The sequence below is a fragment of the Hibiscus syriacus genome, unplaced genomic scaffold, assembly GCF_006381635.1.
Source record: "Hibiscus syriacus cultivar Baekdansim isolate YM2019G1 unplaced genomic scaffold, ASM638163v2 tig00110954_pilon, whole genome shotgun sequence".
In the NCBI taxonomy this organism is placed as follows: Eukaryota; Viridiplantae; Streptophyta; class Magnoliopsida; order Malvales; family Malvaceae; genus Hibiscus; species Hibiscus syriacus.
Genome location: NW_024062931.1, coordinates 1,466,797 through 1,491,716, shown reverse-complemented (window position 1 = coordinate 1,491,716; position 24,920 = coordinate 1,466,797). Strand labels below are relative to the sequence as shown.

Sequence of the window (24,920 nt, the reverse complement as noted above, 5' to 3'; positions counted from 1 at the left end):
ATTTAGGAAAAGGGTTTGTTGTATCGTCGAGCTAGGTCCACAACTCTATTTTGTACAAGGTAACAAGTTAGTCATATTTTCAATATCGATTCTCTCTACTGTGATATTATGGCCTCGTTTGCCGTAACATATCGATAATAGCGTGGTAAATGTTTACTAATGAATTTGAATGATTATAGTCTATAAAAAAGGCCGTAAAGCTGTGCACCAGGAATAGGATCAGAGAAGAAGCTTTTGTCTTTTTAATGATGCAGCTTATGTGCACCAGGAATAGCATGGTGATGGCTGTTCGATTTCCCTTCCTGTCGTCTGTCGATGTCATCGGTGCACAATGGAACTGCTTATCTTCAAGACTATTCTCTAGTTATATGTATATATGGAATAATGGAGTATATATTAATCTCTTCTAGTCTGTGGTTCTTTATCTCCTGGATTTAGCATTGGTTTTACGAATTCCATTTGCTTTTTTTAGCAAGAGAAGAGTAAATTACAGCGAGTTTCAAGTGTTTGTATCGATAATGTTCAATGGCCGGATAAAGTCGGTATTATGAAGACTGTAGCAGATGCATTGGTATGGAACAAATTAAGTGTGCGCAAAGAGAATCTTTCTCCTACTTCAGTGTCAAAATCCTGTCTATTGTTCCAAATTTGTGTTGCATTTGGTGAGGCTTGTTTATCAACATATGTTCAATACGCAGTGTAAAACTAGGCTGCTTTTATAAGGATTCACAAGTTTTTGTATCATAACAACGAAATTGTCGAAATTATGCAACTCCTCTAGTATTTCACATTGTTATATGACCCTCAAGAGTACGAGAGGAAAGTGACGTAAGGAGTTGAATTCTATAAAGACTACCGTAAAGTAAAAAACTAGATTTACATGTATATAAAATAAGAAGATTTCACAAGGCTTGAGCAAATCTGCAGTTATAGAACATTAAAGAGCTTTCTTCTAAAGTTTCCCAAAAAAGAAAAAGACTAAAAATGTGGCTGCCGGGATTCGAGCCCAAGTCTCCACGGCCACATCGTGAAATTCTAACCGCTAAACTACAGCCACTCACCAAAAATGTAGAATCGTTTAAATCAAATGTATTTCAGGTGTCTCCACCTTCACTGTTGCTTAAGCAATGCAAGGCATGTGCCATTAATACCCTTATTAAGTAACCTTAATTTAGTTATTTCCTTAATTTCACTGCCCTACCACCGTAATTACCTTTCAACCATTTCAATCCCAAACCCACCCTTTCCTTAAAACCCCGCGTTTGTTTAGCCACTTAAGATCTGTCATTTAATAATTGATAACTTTGATTTTTTATTCTTTTTAATATTTGAGGTTTTAAAATTTGAACTTTGAATTCAGTTTGGTGTGATCTGTAGTTGTTGTTTTGTTATCAAGGAGCTATCATTGAAAGCTCTCACTCTTCTTAAAGTTTGAAGGCTCTCCAATCCTTCCTTTTTGAAAAGAAATTTATTTGGTGGAAGAAGTTTCGATTTTTAGAACCATTTTTTGATCGGCTGATTTCAATGCCTGCGGTGGGAAAAGTGGGAGCTTATGTTATCTGTGATGTTTAGTGTATGCCCTCCGTTTGCTGTGTCTTGTTCTTTATGATTTCATAGAAAATAAACCCATTATATCACACAGAATGTGAGAATTTTTATATTAAGACCAAAATGCCCTCAAGTGGAAACAAAATGCTTCAAGTTTGGAATCAGATTCAAGCGTTATGGGTTCAAATTGTTCACACCCAAATCAAGACCTCCAACGCCAGCCAGGTAGGGAAATGATGGGAAGTACTTGACCAATAACCATCATTTAGTTCATATTAAGAATCGGCAAACAATGGCATAAAATGTCAAGTTTCAATTTTCATGATCACATAACCAGAATCAAGGGCATCAAACACAAGCAACAATTGTAAAAGATGTTATTTAGCATTTATTCAAAGCAAAATCATTCATAGTTGACAAAAAAAATCAAAAATAGAGTGTACTCGGGATGTCTTTCTGTTATTTTTATAGTTCATTCGGGAAAGATAAAAGAACCAAGCCTCTCATAACAAGGGATTGCAACCATATAGGCTTTGTCAAATCAGTGGATCACCTGCATAAACAAAGAAAACAGGGAGACATTATTCACAACTTCAGATAATCTGTCATTTCCAAAGCCCTATATATGGACTAAGATTAAAGAAAAACTCAAAATATAGAATTTTTAAATATATGTTTCATAGCCCTGTGTGTCATTGCTGTCATAATCCTTGAGGTGCATCAAATTATGGATTGATTTCCTAAACCCCCTTTTTCCATGGCCATGGACGCGGTAATATAGTAATGTAATTCAATAAGATTATTATAAGTTCAGAACTGCCAGTGCTAGAAGTAATTAAGAATATTGAAAAGGAATCTCAAAGAATCTAATCCCTGAAATAACAAACTGAACCAATAAAACTTCCTAATTTTCAAAGCATACAATTTAGTCCCAGGATGAAAACTCTAATCTACTGTCTTACGATTGTAACCTGATACTTCTAAATTTCAACTGACTACTGAAATCGGTGTCGGCTAAGAACAAATTTCACTTCATTTTTTCTATGTTTTGTTTCTCTTCGATCATTTTTGATACACTTCTCATTCCAGCATTCAAACAGACTAAAATGTCAACCCAGCATGCCTAATTCCAGGGATAGACACAAATCCCAAAGGTCAATTCAAGTGAACTCTTAAGTGTTTTTTTTTGGCAAGTCAGTTTGGTGCAGACAATGGAGAAACTGCTTCCAGTGTGTATATATATATATATATATATATATATATATATTAAAACTGTTCAATCTTAAAGCACCACAAACCATCAAAGACTCCAATTTTTCAATGTTCCATGTATCAAAATCTAACATAACCCGCACACTTCTTCAAATTTGAAACATAACTTAAAAGGAAAAGACGCTAGAAAGGGAAATTGTTACGATTAACATTAAAAAATAAGAAAATTTTATCCCTTATAGTTTAAACACGATTCTCATATCTGTCTCAATTAAAAAAAAAACAAAAATTGCAAATCTCTAAAATCTATGTGAAGGAGCCAAACAATCCTTTAATTCTTGATCCAATCCAATCCACAAAACAAAAAACAAAAAATCAGAAATCAGGGTTTCTTAACCTCTTGTGCTTCTGAGCAAATGGAGAGTTCTTCTCATCTTCCTCTGCAAAAGGGGGGACAACCATTAGAAAAAAAAATCGATCGGTATATTTGCATATATGCTGACGCATGAAAATATGAAGATTACAAGTTGAAAGTAAAAAAATGTTACCGGTGAGACCAAGGGAGAACTTTGTGATGATGGTTCCCGTAACGGCGAAACCAACAAGGAAGGGCCAAGTGCGGTTGAACTCTCTCTTGAAGAACACGGGCCATGGATCGAACCACCTCTTCATCTTCCTTTCGCTTTTCTTTTTCTTTTCTTCCGATTCTTTGCTGTTCACTTTGGTAGCTGTAAACAAGGGCTCGAGGTTAAGGAGGAGATCCATTTTTGTGGAGGAAATTGAATTTTGGTTTCATCATGGCCGTTGGATCACCGATGGTTTTGTTGAGATCATGTCTGTAGAAGGGGCTTTGGGTTCAGAGTCTGACGGGCTTACTAATAACACTGGATCGAGTCTGTCTCGTTAGTAAGACCACGAATTCATCCTTAGAGGATCCGATTTTAGTATAAAAATGGTTATTAAATTATGCGTAAACTATAGGCATGGTCATTCGATTAGTAATGTTTTTCTCTTTTCATCGTTTGATTATAAAATAATTTTTCAATTTATCATTTTTTTAATGAGAAAATAACCTTAGTGACCGAAAATGCCTTATAATATACGATTTTAACCAACTTTTTTTGGATTTGCCAAAATGACCAACAAGTTCGCAACGCGAACTCCATATTCGCAACGCGAATCTGTAAATCGCAACGCGAATTTGTAAATCGTAACACAAAAGTCAAATTCGCAACGTGATAGTCAAATTCGCAATGCGAAACACAATATTAATTTCGCAACACAAATATAAACAGTATTATCGCAAATCATAACCTAAAACCCTAAATCACAACTCAGTCCCATCTTCATCTCTCACTCTCTACGGCGACATCCGTCCCCATCTCCGACGAAATCCATCCTCAACTCCGGTGAAAATCCGTCTATCTCCATCTCTCAAAGCAACCCTCACAACCATTCACGGTCAGAAATGGAAAATCAACCACCGAAGGTTAGTTTTTTAATCTCTTATTTTTATTTTGAAATTTTTGTATTATTATTAGATTTTTCTTATAATGATGATAAATTTACTGGTAATTTCAATATATATAAAGATTAACCATTTCACTGAGATTGCTTAGTAAATTCATTCGGTTGCTGCCAATACTGCTAAACTGTTTAGTCTTTAACCATGTGAAGTTAGTATTTGTCTTTGTTTTGTCTTTTTGTTGAAGAAATGCAATTCATTTAAGTTTCAATTTGCAGAAGAATAGTTTTTGAAATTTAAATTCGCAACACAAAAATGAAAATCGCAACGCAATTTTAGTTTCGCGTTGCGATTTTCATTTTCGCGTTGTGAATTTAAGTTTCAGAAACTACTCTTATTCTGCAAATTGAAACTTGAATGAATTGCATTAATTCAACAAAAAGACAAAACAAAGACAAATATTAATTTTACAGTGTTGCTAATTTAAGTTTCAAGAATAAACTACTACTCTTTATATTGTCCTTGAACCTGCACTAAACCTATATGTTGTCCTTTTAAATGTTTATATAAGTGCTTACTTATGGAATGTTATTTGATGCATTTTGTGAACTATGATGGAATAATGACTTGGGTGAATACCGTGCTAGTTTGAAACATATTTGCTTTGTTTTCACTGTTTAATATCATTTCTGTTTATAGTGTATAATTTGTAGTTTTTGGTATATCTAACTTGGTATGTTTATTGTTTTTGTAGAAAAAAATTTCGGTTGCATTGACCTTAAGGAATAAATTAAGCCTAGCCACTAAAATTGCGTCGACGCTTACACCTCTACAAAGAAAATTGTTTGAGCATACTTGCTTCGAGCCATGTCTGAAAGTACAACATACGGGTGGAGATGCTATGTTGACACATTTGTTTCTTCTGACCATGACTAATGATCTACCCGAGAGGATACAACGTGGTGATGAAGAGATATGGTTTCATTTTCCTCCGGCACCGGCGTATACTTGTTTTGGACATGAGGAGTTTTGCTTAATCACTGGTCTACGCTTCGGAAACGATGAAGTAACCCGGTACACTAGTCATATCTCCCGCCCATCATGGTTATCTCGGGTTTTCCCTAAACTGGCAAAGTCGAAGTCGAGTTTACACGTCGACGACTTGAAGAGATTATTTGTTAAAGATGGTTTTACTCGGATGGATGACCTTGATGTTGTCTGAGTATGCCATTTATTACTTTTGCATGCCGGTTTTTTAGGCAAAGAGGGCATACAACCTATCTCTGAGGACCTACTATTATTGGTAGAGGACCTAAATGCATGGAACCTGTTTCTGTGGGGTTCATATCTATGGAAAGCTACCTGGAAGAAGTTGTCGTCTGCCTTTGAGGACCGAAAAAGTTTACGGGGCGATGGTTCTAAATACACTTTGACAGGATTTACTTGGGCCTTTAAGGTAAGAATTTCTATATAATGTTTCCAAAATTATAATTAATTATTTAACAATTACTAATGTTTGTGTATTATATTGTTTGTAGATTTGGATATTTGAGGCTTTCCCCAGCATGCGTACATATGCGATAAAAAGATCAAATGATATTCCTAGGGCTATTACCTGGAAGAGGATCCGCATGTTGGATTGGGAAGAGTTACTCCCATATACGATGATGAATGATGTAAGTTAACACACAAATAATACCATATATGAACAAGTTATTACTAGTACAAGTTTAACTTTGTTTGAGCTTTTATATTGTTAGGAGGCCAACTATCCATTACAGAGGCTGACACCCACAGAGACTGAGCTTGCCACTGATTGGTGGCAAGCTAGTAAGCCGTTTTTTGATGGGACGGATGATGAGCACCCCCCAATTCGAGAGCCATCACCTGATCAGGCTGATTCTACAGCTCGACACCCGGAGCCATCACCTGATCGAGCCTCTTCTCCACCTCCACCATCACCTATTCCATCACATCATCGAACTTCTTCTCCACCATCACCTCATGATAGACGACCTGCAAAGAGGCCACGACATTTATATCCTTGTTCTCCACCTCCACGAGATGAGTTAGGGGAGTTACGTGATGAGGTCGGTGCTTTGCGTCATGAGGTCGGTACTTTACGTGAAGACAATGGTGCATGGCGTGATGAGGTTTGGTCTTTACGTGGTGAGGTGGATTTTTTACGCGATGACAATGGTGCGCTACGTGATGAGGTTGCTGCTCTACGCGAGATTGTTTCATCATTGCAGAATGAGGTTCATACTCTACGCAATGAGGTAAATTTGTTTAATACTATACTAAAAATGCAAATAACCTTTTTCGACATTATTTATTTATTTACTGATTTATGTATTAATTTATTTTCAGCGGCCCGATAAGGTAGATGCTTTACGTCAGGTTTTTCTTACATGACGGGGTTCAAGTATCAGATGTCGTGCATGTGCCATTACGTCTCCGTTCACCCCACTAGTGCCAAGACACCATAAGAAGAAGCTCGATGCACCTATCATCGTTTAAGAGGCGCCTCCTATCGTTCAAGAGGCTTCTCCTACCGTTCAAGAGGCCCCTGTCATCGTTCAAGAGGTCCCGCCCGCCGTTCAAGAGCCCGATTCACATGGTGTCATATGTCGACATATTGATAAACCCCCTCTCGTGCCCGATATGATGGATGTGAGTTGGCTTTCGTTTGTGTTACCGGCCAGTACCATTTCTCAGCAGGAGAGGGGAACACTACCGGACACAATTACCGGATAATACCCTTTAGGCTAAGACCGCAGTTGATTTTTATCTACATGAGCGGAGCAAGGGGTGTTATTCTGACCTATGCAAACTCGACCATGTTATGTATTTGTTTCTTGATCAGTCTTGGTGGGGTATTTTATTAGAGGTTGAAGATAATAGTTATCTCGAAGGGGTGGTAAGTCTTATATTCTTCTTATATTGCATTTTGATTATTATTTTTAATTATTAATAAATTCACTAATATATGTATTTTTTTTTATAAAATAACATATTGATGCATGGGTGTCACGTCTTCTAATAATAAGGAAATTGAGGAAAATAAGAAATACTCGATGGACTATTATGCCGACATCTTTTCACGTAGCTCACTTGAAGGATCCGAGAAATGCTTCATATACGTTGGGTAATGGAAAAGCTAAACTTTATCCTGCGTGGTGGGAGGTCGATAAGGTTAGTATTTATTTTTTGAATATATTTTAAAGGTTTTCATAAATTTTATTTGATGTACGCAATTATTTATGATTGCAGATGTTTATCCCTGTTTTGGAACGTCGTCATTGGCTTCTCGTCGAGCTTTAGCTCCTATCCATGAAGATAATGGTATATGACAGCATGTTGAATTACATACCATTGTCTGATTTGAGAGATATTATTTGTAAGCGATGGAGCGCTCATTTGGCGAATTACTTGGACGTGATTGATTATTGGACTAATTCTGGAAACAATAAGCCAAAAAAGTTCAAAGTTACAATGATCAGAGACGATACCGTGCCACAACAAATGGAGGGAGCCAGAGGGGATTGTGGTCTTCTTGTATGCATGTGCTTGAAGCGTTTGACGATAGGAAGTAAACACATTCTACCTCCCACAGATAGAGATAGAGGTGCAGTAGGCTTATGGTTTCGGCATTTTATGGCTCGAGCGATATATGCGAGACGTTGCCTACCTGCATACGCGTGCTGAAAGTTTGCCTACACAATTGGTAAGTTTGAGCAAGTGTTGTTAACATATATACTCTTTGTTTGTTTGAAAATGTATGGTTAAGTACCTAGAATTCAATAATTTATTGTTTGTTGGTTTTAGATGTGTAGAAAGTATTGTTTGAGCAAATGTTTGGTTTCTGCAGGTTATTCCTGACGTGAGCTGCGTGAAATTGATGTATTTGTGCATAAAAAAACAGTCTGGGGTACACTTTTTTTTGCTTGTTTAATTGAATTTTACATTGAAAGTTGATTTGTTTAATTGATGAGGAAATAAGAATTATTTTTTGCTTGTTTAATTGATTTGTAAAAGTTGATTTGTTTAATTTGATGTGTAAATAAGAATTATTTTTTGCTTGTTTAATTGATTTGTGAAAGTTGATTTGTTGTTTTAAATTCAATATGCATTATGTTGAAGGCAAAAAAGACCTGTTGAATGTACAAATTATCAACACGAAAGTCAAATTCGCAACGCGAAAGTCAATTTCGCGTTGTGAATTTGACTTTCGCATTGATCGAAACATACAACATCAAGTTATATACAACATCAAACACATTCCAAGCTATAAATACAAGCTAAGGACACTTGAAGAAGCAAGAGAACAACTATCCAAGCAATCAAACACAAGAGAAAATTCCAACATGATAACAACTGAAAAGATCATAGCAATGTTCAAGCTCAAGTTACTAATGAATGTCTAACTGAAAATGTATACATTCACACATAAAATACACATAATACAACATTTGCATTTAAAAATCACCTAAGTTAATAAGTCCCAAAAGGTGAAGCCGGTTGTGATTGGGATTTTGATTTTGATTGCGATTTTGATTTCCTTTTGCTTGGCACCATATGAGCTTTGGATTTTGATGAGGATCCATTTTTTGGTAGAAAAAAGATGATTGTGATGGCACTGGTGATCTACATGTCAACCTTGTATGACCACTTTCCTTGCACCGACTACATGTCGATATCCTCTTCTCTTCACCCTTAGACGGTATACGATCATGATTTTTTGGTCGGCCAGGCAGTCTGTTGTCCATGACTGGTGGAAAAACTGTTTGTAAGTCATCTGGTATGTCCCACTCATAAGGATGTGGATATGAGTAGACAATCTCGGCATAAGTCTGTCGATATACTTCTCTAGTGTAGCAATCCATAGCGTATGCGCTTGAATCATCTTAGTTTAGATGAATAACAACTTTTATAAAATGGCCACATGGATAACCAGATGTTTGCCATTTCTTACAACTACACGTCTTTGCATTTAGATCGATAAGCCCATTTAAGTTATTATCCAATACTTCAAACAAAGTGTTTGAACATGGTTCAACTCTCCATGACGTTGACTTCACAACACGTTTCGTTATTTTTTTTCAGTCCATGGTGTAACACGACGTTCCAATGTTCCTGTAAATTTAAATAAATAATACTTAGTAAAATATATGATAAGTTACTAATTTAAAGAAATAATATCTGCATGGTTTCTTTTCTTGTAGTACTACTGTTGAATAGAGGCTCGAAAAAACTCCATTAACATAGTAATGGGTAATTTCTGGGAATTACGACTTATAGCGTTGATTGATTCTGCACTATTAGGCGTCATGAAACCATATCTTGCTCCAAGTTGATGTACTCTTGACCATCTTTCAAACCTGACATCTTCTAGTGTTTGAGCACATTGAGGCAAAACACGTCTTCAAAAATTTATATGCTTATTAAAATTCACTTCCCGATAAGCTTTTACAGCCTTCTAGTATATCCATTTGTGATTTTTTATACCAGCATACCTTGATTTTAGATTTCTGTACAAATGAACACCACAAAGTCCATGAAAAACATCTGGGAAACACCTTCTAACAGCATTGGCAATTGAGTTTTCCCTATCGAATATGATTGCCAGATTGCTAATAGGACCTATGCAATCCCTAAGATGCCTCATAAACCATGTCCATGAATCAGAGGTTTCAGATTTGCCAACCTCGTAAGCTATTGGCAGTATCTCGTTGTTAGCATCCATGGCTACTGCTAATAAGTTTACTCCAAGGTATCAACCTTCCAAATGTGCTCCGTCAACTGTAATAATTGGGCGCATGCAAGTAATAAACGAATGAATCTACAAAATCATATACACAAGAAATATAATCATTTAAATGTGAAATGCATGCAACTAACAAAAATGAGTCAACAAAATTATAATGATTTACTAACCGCAACACCAATGACGACAAACAGCAACTCAAAGCGTCCATCTCTATCTGTTTTGATATGAGTTATCGACCCATGATTTTTCAGTTTTAAATTGTGACAATAAGCCGGCAGTTGGGCAAACGATGCTTCTGGCGACCCCCTCAACAATTCCAAGGCATAACATTTGGCTCTCCAAGCTTGAGAATATGAGATACTAATCTTGAACCGAGCTTTCATGTCAGTCATAATTTATGTCCCCGATATACCCTTCCATTCAAAAACATTAACTCAGCCAGAAAACCACCCAACACCTTTTTGTTTGCCTATCTATGGTGAGGAAAAACTTGGGTTCTTGAACATGTATGTTTATCAATAAAAGTCTCAACTTGAAACATTTCGTAATTTTTTATCATCTTTGCAATCATACGCTACGTACAGTTTTTGTCAATCATACACTTTGTTTCGAAACGATCTTTGCTTGATTTGTTAACTTTTAGTTGATATCCATCTTCCACACATTTCGTATACAAATCTATCTTCAAGTCTTCCTTTGTATCAAAACAATCATCTTTCTTGATACGAATAACTTTTGTGTAGCAATCAACTGTTATCTTTACCAACTCTTCTTCCAGTATCTAAAGTAATTCTAGCATATTCCAATTATACTCTCGTGGCATTTTCTTCTTTTTCTTTTCTTCGGGGACTTTTTTTCTTCTTTTTCTTCTACAGGGTTATATGAATTACAGAATGGATGTTCAACATGTTCATTCACAGTCGTAACTTCCTCCTCATTATCATCAATAACATCTTCCTCGGCAGCAGCTGTTTCATCATCAAAATTTGGGTATTGACCAATATCAAAATCATTACATGCAGGGTTTGTTTCTTCTTCTATTACATCATCAAAATCTGAGTATTGACCAAGATCAAAGTTTGGGTATTGACCAAGATCAAATTTTGAATACTGACTAGTACTCACATTTTTTTCTGTTGGCTCATAATCGTCTAACTGTTCAATACGAAAACCAGAATTTGGTGTTGAAAGTTGATTGGGATTTTGATTAGGAAAAGGTTGTGGGTTTTGAGATTGTGTTTGATATTGTGTTTGGTATTGGAAATGTGGTGAAACAAAATTTTCTTGGTGATGAAATTGTGGTGGAACATTAAATTTTGAGGTTGATAACAACGTTGTACATTGTGAGCACCATAAACTGGGGTTGAAGAACTTAGTTGATTGCTACCCGCTACTGACCCAACTTCACTACTTCTAGGTTCAACAACATACAATGTAACATCATCTTCTTGTGAAACACTAATGTAAGCAATGAATTGTTCAACATCTTCATTGTCGGTTAACAAATAAACTTTACCTTTTCTCTGATAAGATAGCCTAAATCCACTTAGAGGCTCTAAATTCAATTTCTTTGCAACACGTAACATTAGAGTTTCATAAATTAACTTTTTAAATGACAGTTTTAGTTGAAGATTCGTAGGTAAAGGCACATATTGTAAAACACCATGAACATTCTCCCATGACCCTCCAAAACACAAATCTATCCAAACATGATCAACATTAGATGATTTCATTCTACAAATTGTAAATTAATTTACTAAACAAATGAGCTATAAACTACATATCACCACTAACTTAGAGAAAAACATACCTTTATTAAGTTGATAGTTGATAATTTAGGAGAGAATCATTGAAAAATTATATAGAAATAAAATTATGTAAAAAAAATTAGAGATGGAGATGAAATGAGTTGTAATTTAGGGATTTAGATTATTAGTTACTGCTGCTGCGTTGTTATATACCCAAAACATTTGTGTTGCGAAACTAAAACCTGTTGCGAAAATAAATTCGTGTTGCGAATTCGAAAATCTAGTTGCGAATTTGAAATTCAGTTGCGAATTTGAAATTCCACGTTGCGAATTTGACTTTTGTGTTGCGAATTTGACTATCGCGTTGTGAATTTGACTTATGTGTTGCGATTTACAGATTCGCGTTGCGAAATTGGAAACTGGGTTGCGAAATTGGAGTTCGCGTTGCGAATTTGTTGGTCATTTTGGCAAATCCAAAAAAAGTTGGTTAAAATCGTATATTATAAGGCATTTTCGATCACTGAGGTTATTTTCTCTTTTTTTATTTCTTTTGTGATCACTAGACGTTAAATGAAAACAAAAATTAAAATCATATTGTTTTAGGGACAGAGCTATGTTGGGGGCCTAAAAGCTCCAAGCCCCATAAAAAGTTTAAGGTAAATTACGTATTTAATATCTAAATTATTAGTTTTGATCCGTTTTTAGTGTCTAAAAATTTTCAGTTTTTTTTAACCATACATAACGTTTAGTTTTTTATTTCATTTTAGTACTCACCATTAAAAAGTTAATACATTTAGCACCTAAACTATAAATTATGGTCCATTTTGGTACCTAAACTTTCAATTTTTCAAAACTTAACATTAAATTTTAAATGGAGTACTAAAATGAAAAAAAACTATTTTTTAATAGCGAATACTAAAATGAAACAAAAATTAAACTTTAGTTATGATTTTAAAAAAAGTAAAAGTGTAAGTACTAAAACAAATCAAGACTGATAATTTAGATATCATACGCATAATTTACACAAAAAAATATATTTGATAAATTTTGGTTTAATATTATTTTGATTCATATAAAACTGAGTATTCATATTAAAAAATACAAATTTATTAAATATTTAATAAAGTAAAGACCGAAATAAGGAAAATATTTTTAAGTTTTTTGTCTAATAACAAGTTAGGTCATTATAAGTTTAAATATTAGACAAATTAAGTGTTGTCTTCTGAATTTTAAATTTAAATACATAATAAGTCATTGTATTTTTCTTTAAAAATATATAATATTTTGAGTTTAAATACATAATAAATCATTTTATTTTAGTACTCGACCAAAGGGATTGATCCTAAAGTTTCTGTCCAGCAAATGATCGATCCCTTGGAGAAAATGATCGATTCCTCAAAAGAAAGGATTAATCCCTTCTCTATTTTGCTCGATGAAAAAGGATGGGGTTTCATTCATTAAAGGTCCTAAGTGTTGTTAAATGTTCTTTTGACTCGTTTAAGGTACGTAAGATCTAATGACGATCCGTAATAGTAAGACTTAGTCCGTGAGGGACATAAATGACCAAACATACCTACAAACACTTGTAGGAGTAGGTCACATCGGGTGTAACCATATTAAGAGTAATATACCAAAGTATCTTCAATCAAGGACGTATACAGATAGTTGGGATCGCAGATCGTTACAAGAGTTATTCGATAAGTGGTACGATGAATATGTCAGATTCAATAATGATAAAAAGTATGGGGCTTCTAGAACGTCATTGAATTGGGAATAAATAAGTCGTTCCACTACTTCAAGGGTTTTAGGATAAGTACGATAAGAGCGTTAGAAGTGTTGTTACCCAGTAATAAACACGAGTCGTGTATTAGGCTAACCAGTGATTCAGTTATTGAACAACAAACATAATCGGTAGAAAATCATGAAACGCTTAGAGATCTCTCTGAAGTTAGAAATGACTAAAATACCCTTTAAGTGACAATTAACTTTCCCTTAACGTCATAGGTGAGAGGACGAGTGAGATAGTTTAGGTGAGAGGAAATAGTCTCACCTAACTTTAGCAATATCGATAATAAGTAACTGACCTACTTTGTTTGCCTTAGAGGGGCATCGACTAACGTGTGTTAAGACGTTAGCTTTAGAGAAAGACTTATAATAATATCGAGATAATAATAAATGTGTGATAACCATAAGAGCCTTATGAGGTAAGATTCTATAAGGCTTATGCCCTTGTGTGCATATCGGGAAACAATGAGGACACCCTAGTTACTTTAGCAGTAGGACGGTCGTCTTGTGTGCATAGAATATATGGATACATCTAAGTCAATACAAGATACACTTTAGTCGCTAGTTGAACATGGTACTGATGCTATGTGACCCACACACATTCCGATTACTCAAGAGAAGTATACTAGCCAGGCAATGTGTCGATGTTGTGTGACCTAGACCTAGCCTACAGTATTGAGAGGTACTCATGCTATGCGACCCAAACCTCACTTGATATTCTTGGGAGATGTTGATATTATGTGACCCAGGTCTACCCAATGTACCTCTATTAAGAAAATAGAGGTGTGAGTTCCGTGATGCTACGTGACCCCGAGCTACATCACGATGCTTACTTATTATTGAGTGATAGTATCAGTGTCTCTATGATACCGGGTACTGTCATTGTGTTTGGTATGGTGATGCATTATAGGATGATAATGAGGTTAGAGACTTAGTACTTATATACTCATTACGGGGCCCTTATCGAATACTAAGGAAAGCATGAGACGTATATTCGAGGGATAAAACTAGAGGACTTTATGTAGGTAGCACTGATTTGAATCATGCTTGTACCTATTGCTTAGTGCTATGTCTCTAACATGCTTTAGTTTATGAAATTCTTGTGTTGCTCTAGATTAGTGATTCTACTGCAGAGCTTTGAAAGCTTAGCCTTCGAACGTTTTCTGTTGGCAGGTCCGTAGCTTGAGCAGTTCGTCGAGCACCGTCACCGCATGACTTCCAGCATCTGTGAAAGTGTAATGTATTATAGCTTTAGTGGGCATGTGTATTCGTATAACCTTACTTATGTATTTGAGTTGTAAACTTCAAGATGTATTATTTTGATTTAAATCATGCGTCATAGAACTCTGTTTTTGTAAAATATTTTTTTAACAATTATTTATGTGTTATCATGATACCATTCAATAAATTTGAAAAGAAAATAAATAGGTTTTGAGGATCAGAGGTTGCCTTGATAATCGAGTATTACACTTTAGGCCCAATCGAGTTTATGGTGTTATATTGGTCCCTACCAATATTTAGTCATGGTTTCGTCCTTGTATTGTTGGGAATAAATTTATCTCATCTATCGTTGGTGATTTATTCATTTTGATTTGGATATCACACAAGGTCATGTAACAATTGTTGTTGATGGAACCAATCCCTCTCTCAGTTATAGTTTAAAGATGTTTATAGTGACTCTAGTTGATGGAGAGATGCATAAGGTTATTATGATCACTCATAGATCAGCATGATAAATAGATCTGGTAGTCAAATCTTAGACTTCACTATAATAAATCACATGATCTACCAGAAGTCTTTGTCTTGTCTATGCATTGTGGTTAGTTCGGAGAATATGATACTCATATGTAAGGAGGGTATGAGTTCCTTAGAATCCCTGATAAATGAAGGTGTTTGTTTAGAGGTCTCTGTTGGCAGAGGACTAGTAGTTTATAAAGGCAATTTTTGAAGGTTTAACAAGTTGTTCTTAATTGATCGAGAGAATATCATAAAATGTCTTGAATCAAAACTCATAATGAAGATATAAAATTCACCTCTCAATTTTATTTAATAACGAAAACATTTTAACACTCTCATTCTTGAGATAAAGTCAACTCATTAACCTTTCTAAAATAGCTCAATTGATAGGCGAAATCGCCTATACGTTAGCAAGGACATTTCAACACTTAAGCTGAAGCAAAGATATTAATCCTATGAGGGATGGTGAAAGATACATATGATTCTCAATGTCATATGATAGAAAAGAACAATTTCTTACTGTTATATTTGAGGTATCACAACTCTCCTTATTAGAGATGAGATATTTCAACATATTTTGGAGGAGTCCAAACAATGAGCGGAGAGATCTTTATGCTAGTAAATAAATAAAAAAATCTTAAGAAAGTTAAAAAATAACAATCTTTGTCTGGTAGAGGGGTTATGACTTTCCCAAAAAAAATGTCTAACAAAGAATAAAGACTTATAGAGAGTGACATTCTAAAATGAGATATTGGGTGGCAATTAAAGGGGAAGATGTCCCGACATAATCATTATTAAAAATTAAGGTTGAGAATTAGTAAGCCACTAGTAGAAGATCGACCATTTTATCACTCTCGGATAGATCCAATCGATGGACGAAGGCTTTATCGTTTAAGCGAGTTGTAGATATTGTCTTAATATTCGTTTGATCAAAATATAATAAAATATAGTTGCAGACACCTTAATTAAAACGAGTCATGATAAACCTATTGGTGAAGATTGGTTCTTGTCACTCTCATCAAAAGTTGCAATTGTAATTATTAAAGAAAAAAGCTTTAATGTTTAATTTAACAAAAAATGCTTAATAAAAAAAGTGTTCAAACTATAATTTTTCCTCATTCAGATGCATAATTTTTTTTTTGTCATCACGGGTGTGTAACGTTATAAACTTTATCGTTTTAAATGATTACACTGTAACAATTGTTTAAAAATATCAACAATCATTCAAAATACAACAAGGGGTGCATTTATAATTTTTTTTAAAAAATATTTAAATAAAACTTTAAATTATTAAAATATTTTTAAAATCTAAAAAAATCTTAAAACCTTTAAATCCAAAGCATCAACTCCACTCGCTGATCGTCTCCTACCACTATCATCTTCACTGGTCGCCTGCCCACCCAACACTGGCCGCACTCATAGTTTCAAACACCAAAATCCATAAATTCTAACACACATCTATCTCAATCGATGAGTGAATGATCATCGACGATAAAGTGATTAATGGTTGAATTGAAGGTCTTTAGGTACTTTATTAAAAAAAAGAAATTAATTTTTAAGTTAATGAAAATAAAAAATTAAATCATGTGTCACATGTCAATTGGTTAATTAATTTTTAATAATCATTAAGATAAAGATATTTAAATTAATAACGTTTGTTGTATCAAGCAGACTAAAAAATTTAAATATTTGAATAAGAAAAGAAGTATAAGAAAAAATATATTTTAACAATTTTTTATTTTACGCCAAAAATTACTATATCGATTCGATTGATAAGTTACTCGAAGTCCAGATTCCAAACCGGAAATTGGAGCTATTTCTCGTTGAATTTGCATCTTGTTTTCCATAATCCGCCAAAATTAAATCGAAACTCTCTTGAAAAGCTCGAACCCGCCAAATTTAAATTTCTAAAACACTCAAAAAGCACAATCCGCGTCACATGTCGCAAAGTTACTCTCAACCGTCGATGAAATTCTATCAACGATTTATATGTAATTTAATAAACATAACACGGATAGATACTCACGAGGAAAATTAGATCCGAAATTCCGCTCTCCCAGAGTCCGGGCATAAACATTGTACGCCTGATAACCATCGACTAACACGATATCAACGGTATGCATTGCTCATTATGTTTCACGCGGATCGACACTTCTATACGTCCATAAACATTTTAATCGTGCGACTCGGATTAATTCCCGCCGAACTTTTTCAAAATCCAAAGCACCTATAATTCGATCTATAAATAACAACACAGTCTAATTTCTTCTCACTTGCGTTTCTTTCTTGTTTCCCATTTTTAAAACCTTTGAAATTTTTTACTAGTTTTTCCGAACCTTTCAACTACAATGTCAGGACGAGGGAAGGGAGGTAAGGGTCTTGGAAAGGGAGGAGCCAAGAGGCACAGGAAGGTCCTAAGAGATAACATCCAGGGCATTACAAAGCCTGCGATTCGCCGTTTGGCTCGCAGAGGTGGAGTCAAGAGAATCAGCGGATTGATCTATGAAGAAACCAGAGGAGTACTAAAGATCTTCTTGGAGAACGTGATTCGTGATGCTGTGACCTACACCGAGCACGCAAGAAGGAAGACTGTTACAGCTATGGATGTTGTTTACGCCTTGAAAAGGCAAGGCAGGACCCTCTATGGTTTTGGAGGTTAAGTTTAGCAATCTTCATAATTGATGTAGCTTTGGAAATATTAAGCTTGTGTTTTTGGATCATGGATTTTGGCTACAGATATTTCTTTTCCGTGATTGTATCAGATCGTTGTTGATGCGCCTGTAACGTTTGATGTTCCCAATATTATCAATGGATTTAGTTCAGCAAAGTTTTTACATCCATACAGTTTTGTTCGTGTTTACTGTTTTTTTTTGCATAATTATGTTTTCGTCGTTAATTCACAAGCCGGTTTATGGACAAATAACATGGTTGGTAATGGGTTGAGTTCTGTACCTATTTCTCAGATTTTAAAAAAATATTTTTAAGTGGACTTGTTAATTAGGCGGTGCTTCTAGGTTGTTGTTGGCCATTACTTCTATGATTGGTGCTTCTAGGTTTTTCTTCACTTTGTCAATGATAATGAAAAAATAAAATGAGATCAATTGACGATATGGCGCATTGGGTCTTGTCGTTTATTAACAAGGTCCGACTGTTCAAGTAGAATTTTATATAGCTGATTTACTAATTTCAGTTGCTTGTCAAAATTGGTCATCTTGACAGTAACGTTTTCACTGGAAGGCGATAGGGGTTCTTCGTACATGCAACACATGTATATCCACCCGTGCCTGTCGCTATTTCTTCAATCGGACGATCCCGTTTGAACATCACCATAGCACCGCCACGTGCCTTTGAAGCTTCCAACGCTTTTCTCGACGCGGAGTCTGTCCCTCCAAATACTACCAACACCCTGAATTTCGTTGTCCTTATCCTTTAGAACCACAGAAAAAATTTGTACCCGATTTTAGTAGAAAAGTACGGAAGATACTCTTCAGCTTTGCGAATCGAGTTCCGACATTGCTACCGGTGGTTTACCGTTGCCGGTATGGGAGTGTCGAGCGACGACGCCTTTTTGATCCAGAAGGGAAAGAAACCGGGAGAACATCTTGTAATTATGGTTAATTGTCCAGATAAGCATGGCCTAGGATGCGATATTTGCCATATAATCCTTGATTTCGGTCTATACATCACCTAAGGAGGTGAATTCTTTGTTCCCTTTTTCGTATTTGTAATTATTGGATTTGTATGATTAATTTTTCATTATCCCAGGTTATGAATTCTATTTTACTAGTTTTGGTCTGGAGCTTTGATATGAGCTGAAACCAGGTATTTTCTAGATTAGCTATGCTTTAAAGGTCAATGCTTTCTGGTCGTAGATGTTTCAACCGATGGGATTTGGTGCTTTTTGATATTTTGGGTGGTTTCTCATTCAAGCTCACCTTTTATAAGGTGGCCAAGTTTGAAGAACCGGCTTCAATCAATCCTTATGTCCTTGTTCTGTGACATTTTACTTGAATGATCAACCTTCACAATTCAAATGGTGAAAGTTACGACAACCCCCCGATGGCAGAGTCCTCGACCTCTTCTTTATAACCGATAACATGTAAGATTTTATCTTCTTTCTTTGAGATGGATGTACTGCTTTTTGCTTCTTTTTTTTGAGATATATTCACTAGTGTAATAGCAGTTTCATGTAGCTTATGAGCTTTTCTTTAAGAAATTTCAGCTCTTTATTACTGTTTGATATGTTGACGTATTTAGACTCTAGCATTTAAATGTTGTGCTGAAGGTCAATAATTTTAGATCACTTAATCAATTATCAAGTGGTCCACTTGTAATGAAAATGAAATAATCGTCTTGTCATGTAATTTGTGTTTTATTTGGTCTTCATATTCATGTTTTTTTTTCATTAGGCCTTTTTTCTTTTCTTTATGTTTTGTTTTTCTATCTAAAGACCTTGGTCTATACTTGATATTGTCTTTCTATCAGTTGTCTTCTACGTGTCATGCCTGAACACCTGTTGTTCTTGGTACCTGATTGTTAATTTTACTAGTAGTTCTCTGAACTTTCAGAGTATCTCTTCATTGAAGAGTGAAAATAACATGGTATGTGCTCTATTGATGATAGAGCTGTTATTTGTAGATTTGGGCAGCTTAGGACTTTTGGACCAGTTTTCTTTGGAAATTTTGTAATTGTATTAATAGTAACCAAGTGTCGATGTAATTAAGTGTTGAACAACTTGTTTATAAATCTCAATTGTGTTTCAACATTACCAGGGAGCTTTTACACACCAAAGAACGACAAAATGAATTGCATAAACAATTAGATGCTGTACTGGGTGAATCATGTATCAGTTGTGAACTCAAGTTGACAGGTCCAGAGTATGAATGTCATCATGCTATCTCATCTCTTTCTCCTTCTGTAGCAGAAGAGTTATTTCGTTTTGAGCTATCTGATAAAAATACTCGTTTGCAAGCTCTTAGTTCTGATATGACGAGATTGAAGAAAGCTAATGTGGTTGTAGACAATTCATTGAGCCCAGCTCATACATTGCTTCAAATAAGTTGTGTTGATCACAAAGGCCTTTTCTACGACATCTTGAGAATTTTGAAAGACTGCAATATCAAGGTAAAACTGTTAATATTTGAAAAGCATGGCCGGTTTTTTGTTCTTTCCTTTTGCATAAATTTTCAACTTTGTTGATTAATGCTATTTGTTTTTCTTTCCAGATAGCTTATGGTCGGTTCTCACCAAATTCCAATGGGTATCGTGATTTAGACCTCTTCATTCAGCAAAAGGATGGCAAGCAGTTTGTGGACCCTGAGATGCAAAATGGATTATGCTCTCGCTTGAAGGTGGAAATGCTTCACCCATTGCGTGTCGTCATTGCAAACCGGGGGCCAGATACAGAACTTCTGGTTGCTAATCCAGCTATCTGGGAAGGGAAGACCACGAGTTTTCTATTATGTTATACTAGCTTGATAGGTATGACTCATAAATATACCAGTAAAGAGGATAAGGGTGGATCTAGGTATTATGTTACTTTTATTGACGATTTTTCACGAAAAATTTGGGTGTATTTTTTTGAAACAAAAGTCAGACGTTTTTGAGAAGTTCAAGCTGTGGAAAGCTGAGGTAAAAAAATCAAACATGACGAAAAATCAAGTGTTTGCGGTCTGACAATGGTACGGAGTACACAGATTCACAGTTCTTACACTTCTGTAAGGAGCACGGGATTAAGAGATATTTTACAGTGCGCAAGACACCACAACAGAATGGTGTTGCGGAATGGATGAACAGGTCGTTGAATGAAAGAGCCAGATGTTTGCGGTTGAATGTGGGGCTTCCCAAACACTTTTGGGCCGAGACTGTTAACATGGCGTGTTATCTTATCAACAGATTACCAAGGGCATCATTGGCTGGAAAAGTTGCAGAAGAGATATGCATATACTGGTCATGATGTTAGTTTTGAAGGAGTGCATTTTTCTGGGTTACAAGAAATGTGTCAAAGGATTCAAGTTCTGGGATCCAGTTGCGAAGAAAATTGTGATCAGTAGAGATGTTGTTTTTGATGAACAATCCTTGTTGCAGCAGAATAAAGACACGACAGTGGTGAATTTTGAGCATTTTCCCGTTGAGAAACCAGAAACTTCTCAACTGACTTTTGGTGGTTCAACTACGTATGATTTGCAGGATTATAGTCTCGACAGAGACAGGGTGAGACGGACGAATATAAAGCCCCGAGCAGATTGGGTTTTGATGACTTGGTCTCTTTTGTACTTACTGTTAGCAGTAATGATCCGGTTACTTTTCATGATGCCGTTACTAGTTAGAAAAACGACAACTGGATGGCTGCCATGGTTGAGGAGATAGAGTCTTTGAATCACAATCGTACATGGGAGTTAGTTCCCCTTCCTGAGGGTAAGAAGCCGATTGGTTGCAAATGGGTGTATAAGAAGAAACCAGCAGTAACAGAAAAAGAGGGGGAGAAGTTCAAGGCTCGCTTGGTAACAAAGGGGTTTTCACATAAGAAAGGAGTTGATTATGATAAATCTTTTTTCCTGTGGTCAGACACACTTCAATCCCAGCAGTACTTGCATTGGTGGCTAGTTAGGATTTGTATTTAGAGCAGATGAATGTTAAAACTGCTTTTTTGCATGGTGATTTAGAGGAGCAGATCTACATGCGACAGCCTGAAGGTTTCACTCAACTTGGAAATGAGCATTTAGTTTGTAGATTGAAAAAATCTTTGTACGGGTCGAAACAGTCTCCGAGACAGTGATATAAACGGTTTGACTCCTATATGATCAAGATTGGCTACAACCGTTGTGAGTATGATTGTTGTGTCTATGTTAAGAGCCTTGATGATGTTTCTTTTATTTTTTTTGTTATTGTATGTTGATGATATGTTGATTGCTGCGAAGAACATGGATGATGTTATTGGTTTGAAAACCTTATTGAGTCAGGAATTTGATATGAAAGATTTAGGTACTGCAAAGAAAATTCTTGGAATGGAAATTTGCAGGGACAGAGACTCAAGGAAACTGTGGCTATCTCAAAGGGGTTATGTTGAGAAAATGCTAGAAAGGTTTGCGATGAGTAGCGCAAAACCAGTTAGCACTCCATTGGCGAATCACTTTAAGCTCTCATCAGAACAGTGCCCGAAGACAGATAAGGAAGCTGAAGATATGGCAAAGGTTTCGTATTCTAATGTTGATGGTTGCTTGATGTATGCAATGGTATGTACTCGTCCTGGTTTAGCTCATGTTGTTAGTCAAGTTTGTAAGTACATGTCTAAACCTGGTAAGCAATATTGGGAAGCAGTCAAGTGGATTTTTCGGTACTTAAAGGGTACTGTGGGACATGGAATTGTTTTTGGTAGTTAGCGGGATAATCTTTTGGTTGTAGGATATGTGGATTCAGACTATGCAGGTGACTTGGATAATAGAAGATCTAAGACAGGGTATGTGTTTACTCTTGGTTGAGGGCCTATTTGTTGGAAGTCTACTGTTCAATCTGTTGTGGCACTATCTACAACTGAAGCTGAATACATGGCGGCGGCTGAAGCTACAAAAGAAGCTTTATGGCTTACTGGTTTAGTGAAGGAGTTGGGTGTTCAACAAGGTGGAGTTCAGTTGCTTTGTGATAATCAAAGTGCTATTCTCTTGGCTAAGAATCAGATGTATCGTGCTAGAACTAAACATATTGATGTAAGGTTCTACAAGATCAGATTGTTGGTTGCATCTGAAGAGGTTTTGTTTCAGAAGGTACATACTGATGAGAATGTCGCTGATATGTTCACCAAGCCAGTTACGACAGACAAGTTCAAGCATTGCTTGGACTTGTTGAATGTTTCGAGTTGTTAAAGAAGTAAGGTAACCCAACCCACATTGAAGTTTCCAAGGGGCATGATATTCACCAAGGTGGAGATTTGATAGGTATGACTCATAATTATGTACCATGTTTTTTATTATAAATAGAGATGTAACATAAACTTATGAGACATTGAATAAAACTTCTAGCGCCGCCTAGGCATCGAGGACATAAGCACATTGCCGAACCTTGTTAAAATTCTTGTGTTCTTTCATTATCTTTGCCCGATTCTTCAACATAGCTCTAAAGGCTCTTGGAATTTGCATATTCTCGGTAAGTGTTGTTAAAATAAAAGTGGTCCGAAGCCTATCAATAGATTGTAGCTTTTGCAAAGTTGCTAAGACATAATGTTATGAACTCAAGAACTCACTAATATGAATTGAAATACTCAAACTGGATTTTCATTGAATAACAAGAAAATACAGCAGTAAAGAAGGTAGGAGGAGAGATAAGAAAGAAGGTTAGAGGAGATTTAGAGAAGGAGAGAGGATAAAAGATTGTCACAATATTCATGCCTTTCCCTCTATCCTCTATTGCATTTATAATAACCAGCTAACCAACTAAACCTAATCAGCAAAGCCTTGGGATGCCTCCTCTAACGTGTACTCTTACCCATTACCTACTGCCGACTTGGCCATGGTGGTGGTGTGTGTTGCGTTAGCATAGGTTGCCTTTGGGTCATGCTTGGTATTTCAATCTAAACGGTTCAGTTTATGCATTCATTGTATAATACAATTATGGTACCGTGGTTTGCAGTTTTGAGCTAGAGATATTATGATAAGAAGAGTGGAAAACTATTAGTTCATTCACCCAATCATTTCCACAATTGTGCTAGTTGAATTATTTTTTCCTAGACAATAACCAAACAATTGATTTAACTTTCATTAACCATTTGCTTTTTTCAATTTTTAGGCTGAAATCGGAAGATATTCGAGTTCAGACCGTGAATGGGAGGTCTATGGATTTATTTTGGATGAGAAATGTGGATTCCAATTATCAAGTGTGTCAGCTAGAAATCAGATTGTGGATAGAGTTAGAAGAATGTTGATGGGTTGGTGAGTGCAGCCGTTAATGATCTGTTGTGGCCCGACTCGCCTGGTTTATTGTGTTTTTATGGCACACTTCAGTTTCAACAGTAAATTCCGGATTGTATTAAACTTTGAGTAAAGCATGTGGACCTTTGTGATACTGAACATGAACATTGACGTTTTGCATCCCATAAGGCAATCCTCAATGCAGATGAAATAAAGGTAAAACGACTTTACAAGCACTTGTAATATACCGTGCGGTGTATTTTGTGTAAATGTTTTTAAAACGGGAAAATGTTAATTTAGGAACAAACTACTTCCCCCACTCATTTATCTCTGAAAACTTTGTTTGGTTTGGAGGAAAACATAAGGATGAAAGGTATAAATAGGAAAATGATTTTTTTTGAATGTATTTGATAAAAAACTAAAACAAAAAATAAAATAACTGAGAGAAATGACCGCGCCATGCGTAAAACTAAATTATTTTAATTTATAAAAATGTTAAAAATAGTATAAATTATTTTTAAAAATATAAATATCTTTTTAAAAAATTTCCTTTTATTTTTCAACTTTATGAAACAGTAAATAATAAAATAATATATATATATATATATATATTTATTTATTTTAATCTTTACATCTTTCTACCAAGAACATCAATAAAAAGGAAAAAAATGTTAAGTAACGATTTAAACTATACTTGGTTGATTTAGATCTTATTCGATTTAGTGAAGAACAAAAAATAAATGGAAAAGATG

The 24,920-nt window shown here is 35.4% G+C and overlaps 1 protein-coding gene and 1 pseudogene across 1 annotated transcript; both read left to right on the top strand.

Moving 5' to 3' along the window:
• The first annotated feature begins 645 nt into the window (after window positions 1–645).
• Window positions 646–18,099, top strand: LOC120148199 (histone H4). Its single transcript, XM_039161368.1, has 3 exons — window positions 646–650; window positions 3,623–3,627; window positions 17,610–18,099. Exon 3 carries the CDS (start codon window positions 17,614–17,616, stop codon window positions 17,923–17,925), a length of 312 nt encoding a protein of 103 aa, XP_039017299.1. The 5' UTR covers window positions 646–650; window positions 3,623–3,627; window positions 17,610–17,613; the 3' UTR covers window positions 17,926–18,099.
• A 618-nt stretch (window positions 18,100–18,717) lies between these two features.
• On the top strand, window positions 18,718–24,193 carry LOC120148204 (annotated as a pseudogene).
• Window positions 24,194–24,920: the final 727 nt, after the last annotated feature.